The sequence below is a fragment of the Neoarius graeffei genome, chromosome 24 (assembly GCF_027579695.1).
Source record: "Neoarius graeffei isolate fNeoGra1 chromosome 24, fNeoGra1.pri, whole genome shotgun sequence".
In the NCBI taxonomy this organism is placed as follows: Eukaryota; Metazoa; Chordata; class Actinopteri; order Siluriformes; family Ariidae; genus Neoarius; species Neoarius graeffei.
This window is the reverse complement of record NC_083592.1, coordinates 40,140,964-40,158,934: the sequence shown is the minus strand read 5'-3', so window position 1 is coordinate 40,158,934 and position 17,971 is coordinate 40,140,964. Positions and strand designations below refer to the sequence as shown.

General features: G+C 41.7%; 1 protein-coding gene across 4 annotated transcripts in view; it reads left to right on the top strand.

The window, feature by feature from the left end:
* The first annotated feature begins 11,648 nt into the window (after positions 1-11,648).
* rufy3 (RUN and FYVE domain containing 3) overlaps positions 11,649-17,971 on the top strand; it is a 49,690-nt gene continuing 43,367 nt past the window's right edge. For 3 of the 4 annotated variants that reach the window (XM_060907230.1, XM_060907229.1, XM_060907231.1), the window contains exon 1: positions 11,650-12,135. In XM_060907230.1, the coding sequence (XP_060763213.1) occupies positions 11,859-12,135 (277 nt within the window). In that variant the 5' untranslated portion in view covers positions 11,650-11,858. Of the gene's footprint in view, positions 12,136-17,971 lie in introns of all 4 variants that reach the window. The other variant, XM_060907232.1, reaches the window with a different exon arrangement.

The window sequence follows — 17,971 nt, the reverse complement described above, 5'->3', positions numbered from 1 at the left end:
TCTCTGTGTCAGCTTTGCGATAACCTGGCGACTTGTCCAGGGTGTACCCCGCCTCTCGCCCATAGTCAGCTGGGATAGGCTCCAGCTTGCCTGCGACCCTGTAGAACAGGATAAGCAGCTACAGATAATGGATGGATGTGCCATGCAAATTTGTAAGCTTTGACACCATTTTGAAATGATACATCATACAGGCATGTATGCATCTAAAAGCTAGGTATCAAATATACAGTATATATTATATAGATACAAGTGGTTTGCTGGGAAATACGCCACTCATATTTTTCATACGAGCTACATCTGGGACATGAAGCACCAAAACCGTGACATAAATCTCTATATATCACTCGTGAGGAAATCGATTAATTGTTTTGATAAATTTGGGTACTTTTTGTTTGTAAATGTGTCTATATAATAAAAAGAAAATTACACGTTGGCTTGAAGATATGAAATGTATCTTCTCGTGTTGAAAAACTTGTATTTAAATACATCGTGGATCTCAGTGACATATTTAAATAATATTGGCTGGCATTGAGTGGTATATCAGATATATTCCATTCAGCTAGCATGATATTGAACAAGTTGAAGATGAGTGTCCGTTGGCATGTTTTTCTCTTGTAAATATGTGTGAAGAATATCCAGTGAAGTTTTGGTAGCCTTTTGGGTGTTCAGCGCATCTTTATCTTTAAATCTTCTGCTTGTAATGAAGCAAACCTTGCAGCCATGTTTGTCTACAAACCGTCAGTCACTTGCTAGTGCAGAAGTTGTACATCTCCGACGTGTCTCTTTTCCAGTTTTTTGATGTCCGTTGGTATGTTTTTCTCTTGTAAATATGCGTGAAGAATATATAATGAAGTTTTGGTAGCCTTTCGGGTGTTCAGCGTGTCTTTAGTTTCAGTTTTCAGTTTATTTATTTAGTGCTTAAACCGAGCACTGAATTAACCCCGTCTTCTCTCTCTTTCCAGGCCAACAAAGAAATGATTTTGCACATGTGCAGCAGCAAAGTCTTGTCATTGGATCTTCACATGAGATCTGATGTGTGACGTCGTGTTGTCTTGACAACATGCAATATTATAACAATATTGCACGCTCATTCTCCATTGGGGAGAGAGGCGTAATCCATGGAGGATAAGCGATATGATAATAATATTGCATGCTATCAATAAACCCACCAGAATGGAATAGAATACACGTTTTTATTCCATGGAAAAAGTGGCTTGTACAGTCTGCAATTCTTGATATTTCACTCCGATGATGTCACTCCCAGTGTTTTCCTGCTGACTAGACGTGCGTTGTCAAAATGATGAACCGGTTCAAAATAAAAATTATTTTGATTAACTTGCATTTTGTGTGTGTGTGTGTGTGTGTGTGTGTGTGTGTGTGTGTGTGTGTGTGTGTGTGTGTGTCCATATAATATAAAGAACATTATATAGTGGTGCAAAGATATAAAGTTTATCTTCTCGTGTTGAAAAATATATCACTCGTTCGCTTCGCTCATGTGTGAAATATACATTCACCACTTGAAGATAAACTTCATATCTTCACATGACCATGTAATATTCTCAATATATTTATCCTTTCTCTTTGTGTAATCCATATCATTTGTTGCATTGCTGAAATTATTCAGGTATTCTGTAATAACAGGATTACAGAGAAAGGAGAACAGTTTTTGCTGGCTCAGTGGGATATTCAAAGTGAAGAAGTGTAATTACATGTGCCTCCTGAAAGTGACAAATGAAACTGAAACTTATTGATTTCTCTTTTCAGTGGAAATGAACTGTGTTTCTAGAAAATGCACGTTTGTGTCCTGTATGGTTCAGCAAATCAAAGCCCAACATAAATTTGACACATGGTTAAATCTTAATGAATGAAAAATGTCATTATTTAAACTAAGCATAGTTTTTTTCAGTTACCGTTAATCACAAATAATAATTTAAATCATAGAATCCTAAAAAAAACTTTTAACATGTCGCCAATCTGTCCTTAATTACTTACATTTCAGAAAGTGCTTGACCATGGAAGTGAATGTTTTCTTCTTGTGTTTGCTGTAAAATATAAACAGACGTATATTCTATGAAGCAAAATGTGTCCATAAAATATAAATTATCAATCAGGAACATAAGAAACAACTTAATAACTTTGATATCATTTTCATCTGTAGGGACTGAACTATAGAAATGAGACGACTGACATTTTGCAAAGGTCAGGGGCGGACCGGCAATCTGTGCGTTCTGGAAAAGTCCAGAACGGCTGTCCAGTCTATGGCCGTCGGCCCTGTTCAATAACCAAAATTTTCAGTCTATCAACTAACAACAGGTGGAGCTAAGACGATAATTTATCCGTCAATCATTATTCCATAGGGGGCGGCACGGTGGTGTAGTGGTTAGCGCTGTCGCCTCACAGCAAGAAGGTCCTGGGTTCGAGCCCCGGGGACGGCGAGGGCCTTTCTGTGCGGAGTTTGCATGTTCTCCCCATGTCCACGTGGGTTTCCTCCGGGTGCTCTGGTTTCCCCCACAGCCCAAAGACATGCAGGTTAGGTTAACTGGTGACTCTAAATTGACTGTAGGTGTGAATGTGAGTGTGAATGGTTGTCTGTGTCTATGTGTCAGCCCTGTGATGACCTGGCGACTTGTCCAGGGTGTACCCCGCCTTTCGCCTGTAGTCAGCTGGGATAGGCTCCAGCTTGCCTGCGACCCTGTAGAAGGATAAAGTGGCTAGAGATAATGAGATGAGATGAGATGAGATTATTCCATAGGCCTAAAAGCCAACAAAGAAGAGTAACGTTAGTGTCTGTCAACAGAAAGATGGCAAGCAGAAAACGTAAGGAGAAAGGTGGATGGGAAAAGTTAAAACAACAGAAAGTGAAGTCACTTGAAGAAGATGCTTCAAAATGTAGAAAGTTCACAGAGCTTTTTGGCAGCAGTAACGTTCATGTCACGTTATCACCGAGCGAGACTGAGAACCAGGTGGACATCCAACCTGACCAACCACATGCTGATGATGATAGTCATGATGAGGGGAGGGCAGCTGAGGGAATTTCACCGGAGGAGGAGGTACCGGCAAGTGACAACGACATAAAACCATAGCATAAAACAGGTTACGTAAAGGCCACTCATAGACCCCTCTCATAGTAGGCCAATCTTCTATTGACTGGATTTGCGGTGTGATGATGAGAAATATGTGGTTTATTGCTGTCAAAACAAACACGTAACTACCAAGCAAGCCAATTATAAATAGATAGGCAAGCACAAATTTCATATGTTCACCTCTGCATAATTCATGCAGATTAGGCTCTTTACATTCAAGAGAACCAAAGCTCTAGCCTATCATTAACCAAAAGTTTGAGGTGGAGAAGTGTTTTCCATTTTGGCACTATTTATCTTTGTCTTCTCTTTCGTGGTGCGTGGTGGAATGTCTGTGGAATAGGCTACAAATGTTGTTTGAAGGGGCGGCACGGTGGTGTAGTGGTTAGCGCTGTCGCCTCACAGCAAGAAGGTCCTGGGTTCGAGCCCCGGGGCCGGCGAGGGCCTTTCTGTGTGGAGTTTGCATGTTCTCCCCGTGTCCGTGTGGGTTTCCTCTGGGTGCTCCGGTTTCCCCCACAGTCCAAAGACATGCAGGTTAGGTTAACTGGTGACTCTAAATTGACCGTAGGTGTGAGTGTGAATGGTTGTCTGTGTCTGTGTCAGCCCTGTGATGACCTGGCGACTTGTCCAGGGTGTACCCCGCCTTTCGCCTGTAGTCAGCTGGGATAGGCTCCAGCTTGCCTGCGACCCTGTAGAAGGATAAAGCGGCTAGAGATAATGAGATGAGATATTTAAGGGAACATAAAATAACTCATTGTTAGATATCATCTTACCTAAATTACAGTCACTGCAAAAAAAAGAGAGATGAAAAAGATTAAAAAGTTTGAAAAAATTCACAAGCTAATATAGTAGAACCAGGTTGAAAATATTATTTAACAAGTCATGAATAAAATAAAGTGCTTACAAAATGCAGATAATCAAAACTAATCTGAATGTCAAGACCCTACAGGGAACCTGAAAATGATCTGATATATTTGTGTGCCATCTAGTGGAGAGTTCTGCAATGGTCACCATGTGCATTACCAGTCTTGGTTTAAAGGTACGTAGACTGCCTTTCAGATTTTTCAAGTTTAGGTCATAAAAAGAATTTTCCCGACACCCAGTTATTTTTGTTTTGTGGCCCGAAAACTACTGAATTCAAATCACAGACTTCCAATTTTATTAGTTTTTTTTAAATAGGACAATTAATGAATTTAGGGCCCACATGGCCCTAAATTCTCTGCTATTTTTTCCTGCTTCACCATGACCCAATTCAAGATACTATGTCATGCAGCACATGTTGGGCTTTCCCTGTTTGCACAAGGCATTGTGGGATACAAATTTGAAACAGGAGAGAAAAATGGAGAATGAAACATGAAAGACTGAAAACAGTAACGGAAAGTGAGAAGAAAAGACGTTATGTTGCGAAGGAAAGGAAACGCAGGGCCAAACTAATAAATATCGGAGGTCAGCGAGCACCTCGGTGTGATCAGCTGTTTGTTTAGCGACAGTGACGTGACTGTCAGTGTACGGTCAAGGTAAACCTGTAGGTGGCAGTAATGCAACATTGTGGATGCCAGGTGCCGTAAAACCCAAAAGAAGAAGAAGATAAACCTGCACATGCACACACGGACTTCCTCTGTCTGCTTGACTGCGTGAAGCAAGCCATTTCATGCACGTTATTTTCTAGGGAATCCCCTCAAATTAAATAACTTCTCAGCCACAGAATGACCTGATGTTTGGTGAGATATTACATAAATAAACATATATCACAATGACCAAATTTCAGAAGGAACTAACGCTACGTTCACACTGCAAGGCTTAATGCTCAATTCCGATTTTTTTGTGAAATCCGATTTTTTTGTGAGGTCGTTCACATTAACAAATATATGCGACTTGTATGTGATCCTCAGTATGAACGAAAAGCGACCTAAAAGTGTTCCGCATGCGCATTGCAGGATACGACGACGTCACACGCAGTGAGCATGGCCAGTGTTTACGGAAGTAAAACCACCCGGTTGTGGTATGACCCATCCAATCTAGCTTGAATAGCTGCATCCCCCCAAATGGAAATCAGCTCCCTAACCTCTGCGTCCTTCCATTGAGAAGATTCAGAACCTTCACAGCCCGAAGCGTCCCTCGCATTGATGTCATGCGCAGGGGCGCAGATACGTTTTTTGAACTGGGGGGGACAAAAAACTGGGGGGGACAAAGCTGCCAGCAAACCAACCCCAACATGCCTGTCAAACTTGTTGTTAGTAACCATAGCAACCAAGCTCGAGCTCGCAACCTGTGCAGTCTGCGCAGCTCAACCAACCGAATATCAGTCTTTGTTTTGTTTTATGTGAGTTGTTGCAACTATATGTATACACTGCTGTGCACCTCAATAAACCGAATGGTAATTAGTCTTTTGATTTTTCCGTGAGGTTTGCCTTATGCAAAGAAAGACAGCATAGACATTTTTTCCTCCCTATAAGTAGGGGGGACCGAACGAGGTGAATTTAAATATGACTCGTCCCACCCTCTATCTGCGCCCGTGATTATGCGCCATGTTGTTGTAACTTTTTTTGAGAGACCCGCCGCCTACTTCAGCGCAGAATAGTGACGTTTGTGGCTTGTTGATGACGTGTAAGTCGGATGAATGCGACCTGGCGGTTCAGACTGAAGTCGCATATGAAAAGAGCAGATAGGAATCGGAATTAGCACCACATATCCAAACGGCCTGGGTCGGATTTGAAAAAATCGGATCTGTGTCGTTCATATTGTCAATAAAAGATCGGATACAGGTCACATATGGGCGAAAAGATCGGATTTGAGTCACTTCAGCCTGCAGTGTGAACGTAGCCTAAATTTCACAGATTTTATGAAATCGAAAGGCCGTCTAGCTTTAAAGGCATAGTAGGCAATTTTTTCAGATTTTTTTTTGTTATTTTTTGTCTTTTCATCCTGAATGCAATGAATAAATCAAATGCTCTTGCAATAAAAAGAAAAAAATTGGACATCTGTGGCAATCACATGACTGTAAAAAGCATGTCAGCATGGCTAACAGTTTGTCTTAGTGCATGTGTCCAGAAAAGTTCAAATAAGTAGATATATGACAGTAAATTTTGTGAAATCCGTCAATCACTTCATTTCCAAGTAGTATAGCTACGACTTTTTACTTTACAGTAGAATAATATTTTAAAAACTAATATCTGGTGGGAAATTAGAAATATGCAGATAGTAGCACAGGGAAAACTATTCAAATTACACACTGTATATGGTTTAGATGAGAAAAGTGATATAGAAAAAAAAGTGATTTGGTGGCACGGTGGTGTAGTGGTTAGCACTGTCGCCTCACAGCAAGAAGGTCCAGGGTTCGAGCCCAGTGACTGACGAAGGCCTTTCTGTGCGGAGTTTGCATGTTCTCCCCGTGTCCGCGTGGGTTTCCTCCGGGTGCTCCGGTTTCCCCCACAGTCCAAAGACATGCAGGTTAGGTTAACTGGTGACTCTAAATTGACCGTAGGTGTGAATGTGAGTGTGAATGGTTGTCTGTGTCTATGTGTCAGCCCTGTGATGACCTGGCGACTTGTCCAGGGTGTACCCCGCCTTTCGCCCGTAGTCAGCTGGGATAGGCTCCAGCTTGCCTGCGACCCTGTAGAACAGGATAAAGCTGCTTAACCAGCTTTATCCTGTTCTACCGTGCCACCCAGTTGCTGCATTTGTCATTTCTAATTTTCAAACATTTCAAGACTGTCAAGTGCTTCAAGATTTATTTGTCTATTTATACCAGCCAACCCTGCTTCCATCTAATATCTCAACCAGCCATCACTGTAAACAACCCATTAGAGATCAGGAGTGTGGTGTCTCCTCTGCGTTGCACAGATTTCTTTTTTGCAGGATGGCCAAGAAATCTCATCAATATTCATGAGGAAAGTGCTCTCATTGGCTAGTGAATGCCTTAATGTTTTCAACCCCATCTCAGGGAACACATATGGGATAGGGTTAGGGTTAAGGGTGATTAATTTTAAGGCTCATGAATTTTAATGATGGCGTAGTGGTTAGCACTGTTGCCTCACAGCAAGAAGGTTCTGGGTTCGAGCCCCATGGCCGGCGAGGGCCTTTCTGTGTGGAGTTTGCATGTTCTCCCCGTGTCTGTGTGGGTTTCCTCAGGGTGCTCCGGTTTCCCCCCACAATCCAAAGACATGCAGGTTAGGTTAACTGGTGACTCTAAATTGACCGTAGGTGTGAATGTGAGTGTGAATGGTTGTCTGTGTCTATGTGTCAGCCCTGTGATGACCTGGCAACTTGTCCAGGGTGTACCCTGCCTCTCGCCCATAGTCAGCTGGGATAGGCTCCAGCTTGCCCGCAACCCTGTAGAACAGGATAAGTGGCTACAAATAATGGATGGATGGATGGATTTTGGCCTCCCATCCAGTGGTGGCTGATCATGATGTTAGTTGAGTGAGCTAAAATTAGGGTGACCAGATTTCCCTAGTCTGAAACCGGGACACTTTTGCGCGCGACCATGCTCGTGCACGCACACCATTTTTTTTTTTACGTAAACGTGACACTCAGAGAGGTGCTCTTATCATTTTGTTGAAGCTCACATTTATCAACATCTCACATGAAATAAAACAAACAGGCATGTTGTTATCTAGTAGCATAGTGGTATACAGATCAGTTAAATTATGGTCAGACAACAGATTTTGTAATGGCTGAGAATAGGCCAGGCTATGTCCATAGGCCAAATTTAAACTGATTTATTTCACCTGTTTGTGAGAACACCAAGAAGAATGCATATGCACATGTGGGCTATATCTCTAAAATTGTATGCACTATAGCATGAACTTAAAAAGTAGATATGTGACCTCAACATAGCCTAGGACAGAATCAACCTTACTAACCATTCCCCACAACTGAATGAATAAAGCAAGAAGATGTGTACAAAAGTGAACACTTTAATGGAAGGTGCAACAAGCTGTTCAACACAGCAATATGGCCAAACTGTCAGAATGGTATGTTAAACAGAAACAAAAAAGAGACAAGTGATTTGAGAATATACACTCAAACAAAACAGCAATAAAGGAGGAGAGGGGCGACAGCCCGAGGAAAGCCCCCACAGGAGCGCACATCATTTGCAACATAGGCTACCCAACTCAGTACAAGAACAAAGCACAGGAACAAAGCTAAGGCGACTGTCAATCCACCCACCCTAAACAAAATGCATTAGCCTACGTATATTTACAAGAAGGCGGCATGGTGGTGTAGTGGTTAGCGCTGTCGCCTCACAGCAAGAAGGTCCTGGGTTCGAGCCCCGTGGCCGGCGAGGGCCTTTCTGTGCGGAGTTTGCATGTTCTCCCCGTGTCCGCGTGGGTTTCCTCCGGGTGCTCCGGTTTCCCCCACAGTCCAAAGACATGCAGGTTAGGTTAACTGGTGACTCTAAATTGACCGTAGGTGTGAATGTGAGTGTGAATGGTTGTCTGTGTCTATGTGTCAGCCCTGTGATGACCTGGCGACTTGTCCAGGGTGTACCCCGCCTTTCGCCCGTAGTCAGCTGGGATAGGCTCCAGCTTGCCTGCGACCCTGTAGAACAGGGGTGTTCAAATTGATCCATAAAGGGCCGTGTGGCTGCAGGTTTTCATTCCAGCCATGCAGCAGCACACCTGACTTGGCTCATTCAATCAACTGAACTGTCTTCACACAGTCAAATACTTGCAGCCACACCCACCCTTGATTAAAGGGTGGGTGTGTCAGTTGATTGAATAAGCCAAATCAGGGTGCTGCTGCATGGCTGGAATGAAAACCGGCAGCCACACGGCCCTTTATGGATCAATTTGAACACCCCTGCTGTAGAAGGATAAAGCGGCTAGAGATAATGAGATGAGATATTTACAAGAAGAGTTTTAATGTGATCCTGTATATCGGCGTTACCACCGTGGGCTACAGAGAAGGAACACTTACAGTGTGTGCAGTAGGCTTCGTGCGCATTGTTCTGCACCTCTCGGAGGAAGGGGTAGGTGCCCTGTAAATCTTTGGAAAAGGTACATTTTCTTTTTGGCATAATTGCTGCGACATTACTGCTGCTAGCTGCTAGACAAAGAACATTCGCACCAGTTAATGTTTATTTTATTGTTGCATGGCAACACGTTCTGTTGTCTGGAATAACGTGGCTAAATAAACACCCATGCCACAGGGCCAGGGGGCAGTAACCAGGAAAGTTTGCTATTCCTGTCAATTCATCAAAATAGTAAATGCAGACATTTCTCCGCTAATGATTCCCACACTCAGGGGCGCCGCTAGAAATCTTGGGCCCTATGAAAGATTACAATTTAGGGCCCCCCTGGTAAAATTTTCAAGCTCAAGCAACTGAATTTCAAGTCTGTTTTTGGCTGGCACTTCTACTTTACTATGCATGTGATCAGCTACCTATCAAGTTTAGCTGATACAATTATTTGGGATATGAACATTTTAAATGCAGAACTGTCAGAATTAGACTGAATAGACTGTTGCCTTAAAATGAAAATTCCATGATATATATGGAAGATATATATATATATATATATATATATATATATATATATATATATATATATATATATATATATAAAATTTTTTTTTCTTTTATGAGCAACTACTATTAGGCCACTCAGTAGCCTGTGGAGTTCATTCAATCCAAATGTTTGTGTTGTGAGAAACTGCATGCATCACTGTATCAGTATGGATTTATAACATTCTGTATGCACATTATGGATACTCCAGAGCCCTCCAGCAAACATCATCAATAATCAGGATTACAAAATGTATTCCTTTGTTTCCTCCATTTATTGACTTATTGTATGTGATCAAATGTATGCCTTGACGAATAACTACACTAGTTTTTTGATACAATTACAGAGTGCACTGCAAGAAATCCACTAAGTGTTTTTGGTTTCTTTTAGGCATCACACATTTATTAGAAAACACAGCAAATGTTCAAATATTCAAGTTAAATACTTAGCAACAGTATCAATAAATCCACACATGAACAATAGCAATGATATCTCTGACCACAGCTAATGTGCAAAATATTAAAGTTAAATACTTAATATCAACAAATCCACACATGAACAATGGCAAAACATCTAGACTTAATTATACAATAAAGATACCTATGAAAAATGGTGATTTTTTTTCACACACAGTGTGATATCCGGACTTCATAATTCATCACACCTGACTGTACCATTAGTAAAAAGGGTGGAGGGGTGAAATGACAATATCATAAATAATTCAAGAAAAATGTTATAGCAAATCATATGTATAATTTGCATATTTTAACAGATGAAATGAAATATTTTATTTCAAAAACTTACACAAGGCAATACTATTAAAATAATATTAATATCCCTCACAGGCCCCCCTGTCAGTGCCAGGCCCTTAGAATCGTCCTAACTCCCCCCTCCCAGCGGCGCCCCTGCCCACGCTGCTCAGTCGCAAACATCGCGAGTGGCGAAAACCGGGACATATCCGTGTCCCGACAGACTTTTGTCGGGACTCGGGACACACAACCCCAAATCGGGATTGTCCCGGTAAAACCGGGACGTCTGGTCACCCTAGCTAAAATCTAAAATCTATCATTACATCAATAGTACAACTATTAGGGTTGAGCAATGCATTATATCATATGGTCTTGCTGATGACATTATAGCTAAAGCTATGACACACACACACACACACACACACACACACACACACACACACACACACAGGCTGCTGTCTGTCCTTTGTTTAGCCCTCCCATCTAATGTCCTGATCAGTCACCACTGGATGGGAGGCCAAAATCTATTATTCTATCCACATTCACTGGATATGAGCAATCGCGCGCTCTGATTGACTACTACTGGGCTATCAGCTCATATACCCATGAGTAGAGAAAAACAAAATGGTGGTGTGTGTTGCTGAACCAACCGAGGACAAAATAAAAACTCAAAACAAAACACGCAAAAATAAAAAAAAAGCAATAAAATTAAAGTATTTGATGGTAAGAACTTATCTTTTTTATTTTTCAAGAATTACTATTATAGCAGGTGGCACGGTGGTGTAGTGGTTAGCGCTGTCGCCTCACAGCAAGAAGGTCCGGGTTTGAGCCCCATGGTCGGCGAGGGCCTTTCTGTGCGGAGTTTGCATGTTCTCCCCGTGTCCGTGAGGGTTTCCTCCGGGTGCTCCGGTTTCCCCCACAGTCCAAAGACATGCAGGTTAGGTTAACTGGTGACTCTAAATTGACCGTAGGTGTGAATGTGAGTGTGAATGGTTGTCTGTGTCTATGTGTCAGCCCTGTGATGACCTGGCGACTTGTCCAGGGTGTACCCCGCCTTTCGCCCGTAGTCAGCTGGGATAGGCTCCAGCTTGCCTGCGACCCTGTACAGGATAAGTGGCTACAGATAACGGATGGATGGATGGATGGATGGAATGTTATTGAGTTTTTCGTTGAAAACAATGCATTGAAACAAAAGATTTTGACCGGCCAATCAGGTCTCACTTTTCTTATGAATATTCATCACCTTTCCTGCCCACTGTGCAAAAAGGAAAATCACACACTGCACCTTTAATCACAAGGTGGCGTGACTGCGTCAGATTCACGTGACTTTACAGCTCAAAGTTTTGTGGTGTTGATGAAGGAAAGGAAATACAGAAGGGACTCGAGGTCATTCTCAGAGCTGCTTTTAAAGCGCCGTGTTGTGAAAGCGGCTGGAATGAAATAAAGCGTGAGAAGAGCTGATCGCGCTGTTTCATGTGGAGCTGAGGAAAAGGCGTCACGGTGATTATTTTAAGCGGAACATGGCGGCGGAGCAGCAGGACTCAAACACTGATCATCAAAACACAGATGTTCAGGAAAGTTTGGTGTGTTCTGCGGAGCTGGGCCGACCGGCGTTCGGGGAGAATAACGGGCATTTCTCCAGCAGCAGTCCGGAGGAAGACGCGTTTACTCCCACCTCTGTGATTTACTTTAAAGAAGCCCTGGATTCTGCTAACGTCCAGTTTGCTAAGAAAGTCTCGGATCCTCCTGGCACGGTGAAGTATGAGTTTCACATCGAAACAACCAAGAAAACCAAAAGTGAGTGTTTTTGTTTGTTTGTTTGTTTGTTAATACGGTGTTTTATAAATACACTGCGTCTGTGAAACGTGTGCGCGCGACTAGCTAAGTCATTTTAGCTAGTTTAGCTAAGTAACCCTTTAGCTAGTTAAATAACCGTTTAGTTTAGTGACCCTTTAGCTAGTTTAGCTAAGTAACCCTTTAGCTAGTTAAATAACCGTTTAGTTAGTTTAGTTTAGTGACCCTTTAGCTAGTTTAGTTTAGTGACCCTTTAGCTAGTTTAGTTTAGTGACCCTTTAACTACTTTAGTTTAGTAACCCTTTAGCTAGTTTAGTTTAGTGACCCTTTAGCTAGTTTAGTTTAGTGACCCTTTAGCTAGTTTAGTTTAGTGACCCTTTAACTACTTTAGTTTAGTAACCCTTTAGCTAGTTTAGTTTAGTAACCCTTTAGCTAGTTTAGTTTAGTAACCCTTTAGCTAGTTTAGTTTAGTAACCCTTTAGCTAGTTTAGTTTAGTAACCCTTTAGCTAGTTTAGTTTAGTAACCCTTTAGCTAGTTTAGTTTAGTGACCCTTTAGCTAGTTTAGTTTAGTGACCCTTTAGCTAGTTTAGTTTAGTGACCCTTTAACTACTTTAGTTTAGTAACCCTTTAGCTAGTTTAGTTTAGTAACCCTTTAGCTAGTTTAGTGACCCTTTAACTACTTTAGTTTAGTAACCCTTTAGCTAGTTTAGCTAAGTAACCCTTTAGCTAGTTTAGTTTAGTAACCCTTTAGCTAGTTTAGTTTAGTGACCCTTTAACTACTTTAGTTTAGTAACCCTTTAGCTAGTTTAGCTAAGTAACCCTTTGGCTAGTTTAGCTAGTTTAGTTTAGTAACCCTTTAACTACTTTAGTTAAGTAACCCTTTAGCTAGTTTAGCTAAGTAACCCTTTGGTTACTTAAGTGACCCTTTGGCTAGTTTAGTTAAGTGACCCTTTGGCTAGTTTAGTTAAGTGACCCTTTGGCTAGTTTAGTTAAGTGACCCTTTGGCTAGTTTAGTTAAGTGACCCTTTGGCTAGTTTAGTTAAGTGACCCTTTGGCTAGTTTAGTTAAGTGACCCTTTGGCTAGTTTAGTTAAGTGACCCTTTGGCTAGTTTAGTTAAGTGACCCTTTGGCTAGTTTAGTTAAGTGACCCTTTGGCTAGTTTAGTTAAGTGACCCTTTGGCTAGTTTAGTTAAGTGACCCTTTGGCTAGTTTAGTTAAGTGACCCTTTGGCTAGTTTAGCTAAGTGACCCTTTGGCTAGTTTAGTTTAGTGACCCTTTGGCTAGTTTAGTTTAGTGACCCTTTGGCTAGTTTAGTGACCCTTTAGCTAGTTTAGTTTAGTGACCCTTTGGCTAGTTTAGTTAAGTGACCCTTTGGCTAGTTTAGTTAAGTGACCCTTTGGCTAGTTTAGTTAAGTGACCCTTTGGCTAGTTTAGTTAAGTGACCCTTTGGCTAGTTTAGTTAAGTGACCCTTTGGCTAGTTTAGTTTAGTGACCCTTTGGCTAGTTTAGTTAAGTGACCCTTTGGCTAGTTTAGTTAAGTGACCCTTTGGCTAGTTTAGTTAAGTGACCCTTTGGCTAGTTTAGTTAAGTGACCCTTTGGCTAGTTTAGTTAAGTGACCCTTTGGCTAGTTTAGCTAAGTGACCCTTTGGCTAGTTTAGCTAAGTGACCCTTTGGCTAGTTTAGCTAAGTGACCCTTTGGCTAGTTTAGCTAAGTGACCCTTTGGCTAGTTTAGCTAAGTGACCCTTTGGCTAGTTTAGCTAAGTGACCCTTTGGCTAGTTTAGCTAAGTGACCCTTTGGCTAGTTTAGCTAAGTGACCCTTTGGCTAGTTTAGCTAAGTGACCCTTTGGCTAGTTTAGCTAAGTGACCCTTTGGCTAGTTTAGCTAAGTGACCCTTTGGCTAGTTTAGCTAAGTGACCCTTTGGCTAGTTTAGCTAAGTGACCCTTTGGCTAGTTTAGCTAAGTGACCCTTTGGCTAGTTTAGCTCTGTGTTTACATGTTGCTCACTTCCCTTAGCTTCAAATGTCAACTCTGAGAAATGGTTTGTCTATCCATGATATACTGTGTGTATTTTGGGGGGAAAACATTACTAAAACTCATTTTAAGTTGTAAGAAAGATGGTATAGAAATGCCTGTTGTTTTTATTTGTTCAATAAAAAGAAAAACAAGTGTTGAGTATATAAACCTAGCACCTGATGTTAAGATTTTATAAATTCTTACTTTCTGTCCACCAGTAAGTAAGAAACTTGACCATTTTTCCCTATTAAGTTCTCATATTCTTCATGAAGGTAACTCCTTCCAAAAAAAGTTCAGGCCACCTTGTAACTTGTAATTCCCCTGTTATACACATTTTAAAGGAGAAGTGAAGGCAATTTTTTTTTTTAATAATCAAAATTCCATTTATCTGATTTTATTAAATGTAGGAATGCATTTCTGACGGCTATTTTGTCACTGCTATAGCAAGTTATGAGTGTTTGAAATACGCTCTGTAATATCAGTCCGTATGTCAAAGCAGTGGCCATAAACGAGATTCGCTGAGACCTGTGCGCGACATCGGAGGACGGAAGTAAAACGTACAGCGGAAATTAAAGTGACAATATCTGCCAACATTGTCAAAAGACACACACCCTCCTTCGAATGTGGACGTAATCAAGCTGGATGTTTTTCATGTCTGAAATTGCTCCCTACTCACTATATAGTGAGGATGCCATTTTTTGTAGTGCTGTCCGAAATCTTAGTGAGGATTATTTACACCCTCTATAGTGCACTCAAAGTGCCCATACCATCTCAGTCTCGTCTTCCTTAGCTTAATTCCCAGGCTCTCCACATGTGCTGTCCCTCTGATGTGCTCGTTCCTTATCCTGTCCAACCATGTGATGGGAGTGACAAGGTTGGACAGGATAAGGAACGAGCACATCAGAGGGACAGCACGGGAATGAAGCTAAGAGAGATGAGACTGAGATGGTATGGGCACATCCTGAGAAGAGATGCAGAGCATGTTGGAAGGAGAATATTGACGATGGAGCTGCCAGGCGCATGAAAATGAGGAAGGCCGAAGAGGAGATACATGGATGTGGTGAGAGAGGACATGAAAGTGGCAGGTGTGGTAGAGAAGGATGCGGAGGACAGGGAGCAATGGAGACGAAAGGTCTGCTGTGGCGACCCCTAATTGGGAGCAGCCAAAAGATGATGATGGTGCGCTCAAAGTATCCCACAATGCATCACGAAAAGTAGTGTACAACCAATGGTCACTAACCAAAGCAATATATCCCATCATGCATTGCGGGTGCGCTGAAAGAAATCAAATTAAAAGTCTCAAATTTGATTTAATAAAAGGCAGCAGCAAAGAAGAAAGTATTCAGTCTTGATTTTAAAAAAATTGAAAGATGCAGGTACTTTGTATTGATGAATGTGGGAAATACACTCAGTACAATGTATTTATCACAAAAATACATACATGCATGTATTTATTTTGAAAACCCATCAGCTGGCTGATCTGGCACATTTTAATTGTGCGACAGTAATGACATAAATACCAGCGCGACGGATTAGTATCCGAAAGCGCTTCCCCCCACCCCCTCTCCATTTAACCAATGGTTGGAAGTCGTATGGAATAATCTCCATCACTGATGAAGCTGGCAAATCTCAAAATTACCGTATTTTCCGGACTATACGTCGCTCCGGAGTTTAAGTCGCATCAGCCAAAAAATGCATTATGAAGACAAAAAAACATGTATACGTCGCACCGGACTACAAGTCGCACTTTTTTGAAGGGTTATTCTATCCATAGAATCTGTGATTCTATCTGATAAGCGGCGCCTGGTTACTGCGCGACTGCATCGTTTATTTAATAAACGAACAGCTGAGCAGTGATAACGCGCCCTTTGCCCTGTAAGTAGCCTAGTCAGATTATTTTAAATATCTACTACTATCTTTAATACGATCACTGTTGTTATTACTAATAGCCTATATTATTATTATTATTATTATAACTAATATTAGTAGCCTATTACTGATGCATTAATCAGTTTGCTTTTAGAATATTTTTACCGGTAGGGCTTATTATCGCCCCATGGCTCTTTCATCTTTGTTATTAAAGCTGTAGTCATCATCGAGGAGTGTCATTCTTCATTTTTGTCGAATTTTATTTCATCAAATCAGAGGCCAAGTAGGCTATAGGTATATCATCTCCAAAGACAGGTACAGTAGTAAAAACAACCGTCTAGTGAAAAAAAAAAACCAACAACAACCGCTCAGAGAAAAAAACAGGCAGAAAGCTACATAGCGCCCTCTCACGGTGAAAAAAAAAAAAAAGTATGGACCCTTTTCACGTGACGTCACGACAAACGCGGCCGCCATTTTGGACATGTACTACCAGTAGTTTACCACAGCCAGCATTGAGGAATGGCAGCAAAGAAAGTGTTTATTTTCAGCAAGACTTCCATCATGCCACTATGTTGTTGTGCACCTGGATGTAGTAACCATCAACAAACAAGGCAAGGGTTATCATTTTATCGGATCCCGGTAGATGCTGACTGACAGAGAAGATGGATAGCGGCATACCAACGCTTGTGTAGTGACCACTTTGTTGGAGGTAAGACGAATAAAATTAGCCAGAAAAGGCATTACATTGCTGTTAACATTCCATTCTAGTTTACTGTAATTATGATCTGGCAGCTATTTACACCGGATCCAGTGTAAATAGCCGCCGGAGCCGACGTCCGAGGTTCCGGAGCGCGCGCGCTCGCGGCCCGGCCGGAGCCGGCGGCCGCGGAGCCGGCGCGCGCTCGCTCGCGGCCCGGCCGGACGTTGGCTCCGGCAGCTATTTACACTGGATCCGGTGTAAATAGCTGCCAGATCATAATTACAGTAAACTAGTAAATACAGTTTTCTGCATCTCGCTCCTTTTTCTTTTATGTTTGTCGCCTTCCTCGCATTCAAACCGATTTGAGCCGAAGTCCACTACATGTCCAAAATGGCGGTCGCGTTTACGAAGGTCACGTGACTGAAAAGGGTCCATACGTCGCACCGGAGTATAAATCGCATGGCCAGCTGAACCATGAAAAAAAGTGCAACTTATAGTCCGAAAAATACAGTAATCTAAATTGGACTGATATGGTGATCTGGCTGCTGTGTAAACAGTTTTCAAAATGGCGGCGCTGACACTTCACGCTTGAAGTCTTGCACAAGTCTCGTGAAGATCGCGTGGATAAGCGACGGCTGCCGTGGACCATACGAGCTACATTCAGCATGGCTAAAAACCGAAAAGGCCAATAAGTGTAATATGCCAATATGAGTCACGATATAAGGTTAATAAAACCAAAAACGTAATTAAATAACACGTTAATTAAGAAATAAAGCAAGTTTAAAAATGACTTCAGTTCCCCTTTAATATTTGGCTGTTTGAGCCAGAGGAGTGTCTTGGGTCATTCCGTGCCAACTCACCTAAATTTCAGGAACTCCCCCACATCACCGTCTCAGATTTTACTCAAAAAAATTCTCTAATCAAGAATCATATGTTTGTGCCACACATGCAAAATATTAGCCCCCAATTATGTTGTAGTTTTGGAACTACAGGCCTTTGAAATATTGATGTCAAAACACCACATGTCGAAATTGGCTCTTTCCCCAACTTCAGAGACCCATAACTTTTTATTGCAGCTATCTAGAAAGTTGTGTGTGCAGATTCTTACTGAATGATACCCACTCTTTTCAAATCTGTTGCCAGAAAGCCTCTGAAGGACATACTTTTTGCATAATAGGAAGCCAAAAATGGCATTTTGGCCAAAATCGCTTAAAATTCATTAAAACTCAAAGGGGCCTAGTAGAAATATGAAA